The 3,725-nt window shown below is 38.6% G+C and overlaps 1 protein-coding gene across 1 annotated transcript; it reads right to left on the bottom strand.

Moving 5' to 3' along the window:
• Positions 1 to 568, bottom strand: LOC111411252. Its single transcript, XM_023041802.1, has 2 exons — positions 399 to 568; positions 1 to 346 (listed from the first exon to the last, which is right to left on the bottom strand). The coding sequence occupies exons 1-2, from the start codon at positions 566 to 568 to the stop codon at positions 1 to 3; spliced, it is 516 nt and encodes a 171-aa protein (XP_022897570.1).
• Positions 569 to 3,725: the final 3,157 nt, after the last annotated feature.

The raw sequence follows: 3,725 nt of genomic DNA, 5'->3' as shown, positions 1-3,725 counted from the left end.
TTATGTGATCGATCTATCCGCCAATTGCAAAGTGAGGGTTGTGGGCTTCACTTCTCCAAGACCCAGCTTTTTGAACACTGATAGGGGCATCAGGTTTATACTAGCTCCAAGGTCGCATAGTGCCCTATCAAATGTGATACCACCAATATTGTACGGGATGTTGAAGCTGCCCGGATCTCTCAATTTGTGAGGGAGCTTCTGAAGTATGTCACTACACCCCTCTTTCAGCTTAATTGTCTCGAACTCCTCCAGCTTCTTCTTATTTGACATCACTTCCTTCAAGAATTTAGCGTAGTTAGGCATTTGGACCAAAGCTTTCTGCAAAGGGAATGTTGATGTGGATTTTCTTGAAGACTTCCAAGAATTTTGCAAATTGGTCATCAAATTTCTTCATGAACCTCTGCGGGAATGGTAGTGGGGGCTTCAAGATTAGTGGGTTGTCCGGAAATGAGATCGAGTAAGGCTTATAGATCTTTGTACCCTCTGCCTCAGTTTTCTGCCTTTCTTCTATAACTATGACATTCGACGTAGGCACCATAATCTCCTTAGGTTTGCTTTCTTCAACCATTTTACCACTCCTTAGGGTGATGCATTGCAGTGTTCCCGTGGGTTAACCTCAGTGTCACTGGGAAATTTTCTTTTTTGCTGAGACTTTATTGAGGTAGCCAATTGGCCAATTTGCACTTCAAGATTCTTCATTGTGGCTCCCATGTTGGACACATGTGTTTCAATATTATCCAACCGTAATTCATCTTTGTTAAAGCGTGATCTTATCTTAGAAATGAACGTCCCAAGGATGTCTTCCAAGGGTGGTTTCCCATCAGAATTCTGAGTGTTGAATCCGGGTGGAGGTTGAAGTGTGTTTCTATTGTTGCCATATGACAAGTTCTCGTGATTCCTCTGCCCTGGATGATAGTGATTAGCTTGGTAGCTTCCTCTTTGATTGTAGTTTCTACTATTGACATATTGGGCCTGCTCGTTTGCAACCTCTGTCTCTTGGTGTGATGAAGAAGTACTCATGGCTGAATCTACCTTCTGTTGATTTCCTTAAGTGGTAAGCGTGACTATCTGATTTGTGAGTGATGCAACCTGAGTTGCTAGTGCGGTGATGGGATCCACTTCATGAAGTCCTGCTACTTTCTTTACACCCGATCTCTCACTTGGCCATTGGTAACTGTTGGTGGCTATTTCATCTAATAAAGCATATGCAGCCTCTGCTGTTTTAGCCATTAAAATGCCTCCCACAGCTGCATCTACCATAGTCCTTGTCTGCCCATTTAGCCTATTATAAAATATCTCAATTTGCACCTATTTCTGGAACCCATATTGAGGACATCTCCTAAGCAAATCTTTAAATCTTTCCCAGGCTTCATAGAATGGCTCGAAGTCGAGTTATTTGAATTGGCTAATTTCACCGCGAAGTTGAGCTGATTTAGAAGGTGGAAAGTCCTTAGTGAGGAATTTCTGAGCCAAATCATCCTAAGTTGTAATTGAGCCATATGGTAGTGATTGGAACCAAGCCTTTGCTTTATCCGTTAAAGAGAATGAGAATAGACGGAGTCTAATTGCATCTTCAGTAACCCCATTCATCTTCACCGTGTCACAAATTTCCAAAAAAGATCCAAGATGAGCATTTGGGTCTTCTACTGCAGCACCCCCAAACTGATTTTGTTGCACCATATGTATCAACCCTGGCTTCAATTCGAAATTGTTTGCAGCAATTGTTGGGCATGTGATGCCGGAATAGTTGTCATTGACAACCGGCCTTATGTAGTCCCGAATAGCCCTTTGCTGGTTATCCTCATTGGCTGCTCTAGCATCCTGTTCTGCCATTGCTTCCCGTTCGTTTCCTTGTATGCTTCTGAGAATGCGAAATGTGCGTCCTGGTTCAGGATCAACAGGTAGTAGATCAAGATTTCTCGCCCTTCGCATAAACAGCTGAAAATAATCACAAGGAAGCTTTTAAAGATAGACACAAAAAGAGTAAAATAAAAATTACGGTAAAAATAAAAATCTAGAGTAAAATGAACGCCGATTGATAATAATATCAATTGAATTCGAATGAATCAATCTCCGGCAACGACGCCAAAAACTTGCCACGAGATTTATGCAACGTGATTTTATACCGCAAGCGCACGGTGTCAAGTTTTGTAGTATATTAAAAAAATGAAAAGTGTCGAACCCACATGGATTGATATTTGACTTTCACTGATTACTATAATTGTGTCCGCGTTTACTTTATCTAGACAATCGAGTGTTAAATTAATGTTTGAATACTAAACTAACGTCAATGAATTAAATAGTGCAACAAAAATGAGGCAATTTCTAAAAACTAAATCAAAATTACGTAATATCTAGGGAGTGATTTCACCGTATTCTCGACATAATTCTCAATCCCTATAGATATTTCCATCAACTATTTCCCGAATTCATAGGCAATAATCCGAAATTAATTCTATTTCCCCCTCTCGAGCGTCAAATAGAACACATCTCTATATTTTAACCCCAATATCTCTATTCCAAATTAAATATATAAAGATTATCACGCACTTGGTTCTTGTTTTACCCTCAAAGATTCATACTTTCTCTCGAAACCTACAAACCTAGGTTATATTGTTCGTAGATCACGCCTGAATTTCCCTCTCTCGAGTATCAAATTTAGAACATCAATTCATTCAATTGGTGATCAGGCAACCGAAAGCATTAAACAAGAACAATACAAATCAATTCTGAAAAATTAAATGGAAATACTATAAAGAAATTAAATAATGTCTCAAATAGGTTACATCAAACCCTAGATTTAATAGTTTAGTTCATGATTGAGAAGAAAAACATAATAAAATACAAACTAGAGTGCATGTATAAGAGAAAGATAGAAAAAACTCAAGTTGCTGCTCTATTTCTCAATCTTGTTGCTTGATTTCTCAGTTTTCTCCCTTCTTCTTCTTCAAAATCGGGTCGATCTTCTTTCAATTGGTGCCTCTCTTTTTCTTGCCTCTTCAGCCGTCTACCACCTTCTCTTATTTTTCATCTTGGTATTTATATTTTCTAAGAGTTCTCAAGGGTTAGGGTATGATTTTTGGGTCGAAAAGATAATTAAAAATTCGGATTTTAACGTTTTGGGATTTGGTGCCACGGCGTCCAAGCATGGCACCACGATTCTCATGTTAATTGGCGCCATGGCGCCCAAGTTTCTGCTGCCTTCTTTTCTTCATTGGGCGCCATGGTGCCAGAGGTTCTGCTGGAATTTCATCCCATGGCGCCCCTTATTGGCGCCAGGGGCGCCAATGCCACTGCTTTGCTTTTCTTCTCTTTGTTTTTTAAGCCTATTTTTCACTCCAATCTTATTCAATACTTGTTTATTCATGTTCCATTTCATTGATCATCATTTTTACTTATCACCGGCTCCCAATAGTGGTATTTTCTCGAGAATTGTCCAAACTGCAAAACAACATGAACGCACATATCAAAACGTTTAAAAATGCTCAAAAACACATCAAAAAACATGATTCAGAAGCTTTAGTTTAATGAGTGAATTACACTCATCAATACTCTTAACAAATTTATTTGAAAAATATTAAATAAGGGCAAAAGAGACATTTTACACTTGTACAATTTTGGTGCAAAATGAATACAATTGTACCGTATTGCAATTTTGGTGCAAAATGAATACAATTGTACCGAATTGCATCGAAGTAACTTTACATCAAAAAATAGTATAAAAT

Source organism: Olea europaea, chromosome 15 (genome assembly GCF_002742605.1).
Source record: "Olea europaea var. sylvestris chromosome 15, O_europaea_v1, whole genome shotgun sequence".
Taxonomy (NCBI): domain Eukaryota; kingdom Viridiplantae; phylum Streptophyta; class Magnoliopsida; order Lamiales; family Oleaceae; genus Olea; species Olea europaea.
Note: the sequence above shows the minus strand (reverse complement) of the source record. Positions and strands in the feature narration are given on the sequence as shown.

Bases quoted from the DNA above. Each gene is read 5' to 3' on its own strand.
- LOC111411252 (XM_023041802.1), bottom strand. From the start codon at position 568: ATGGTTGAAGAAAGCAAACCTAAGGAGATTATGGTGCCTACGTCGAAT. The intron at 347-398 runs GTTCATGAAGAA...GAAGTCTTCAAG, and splicing joins CCACTACCATTCCCGCAGAG to AAAATCCACATCAACATTCC.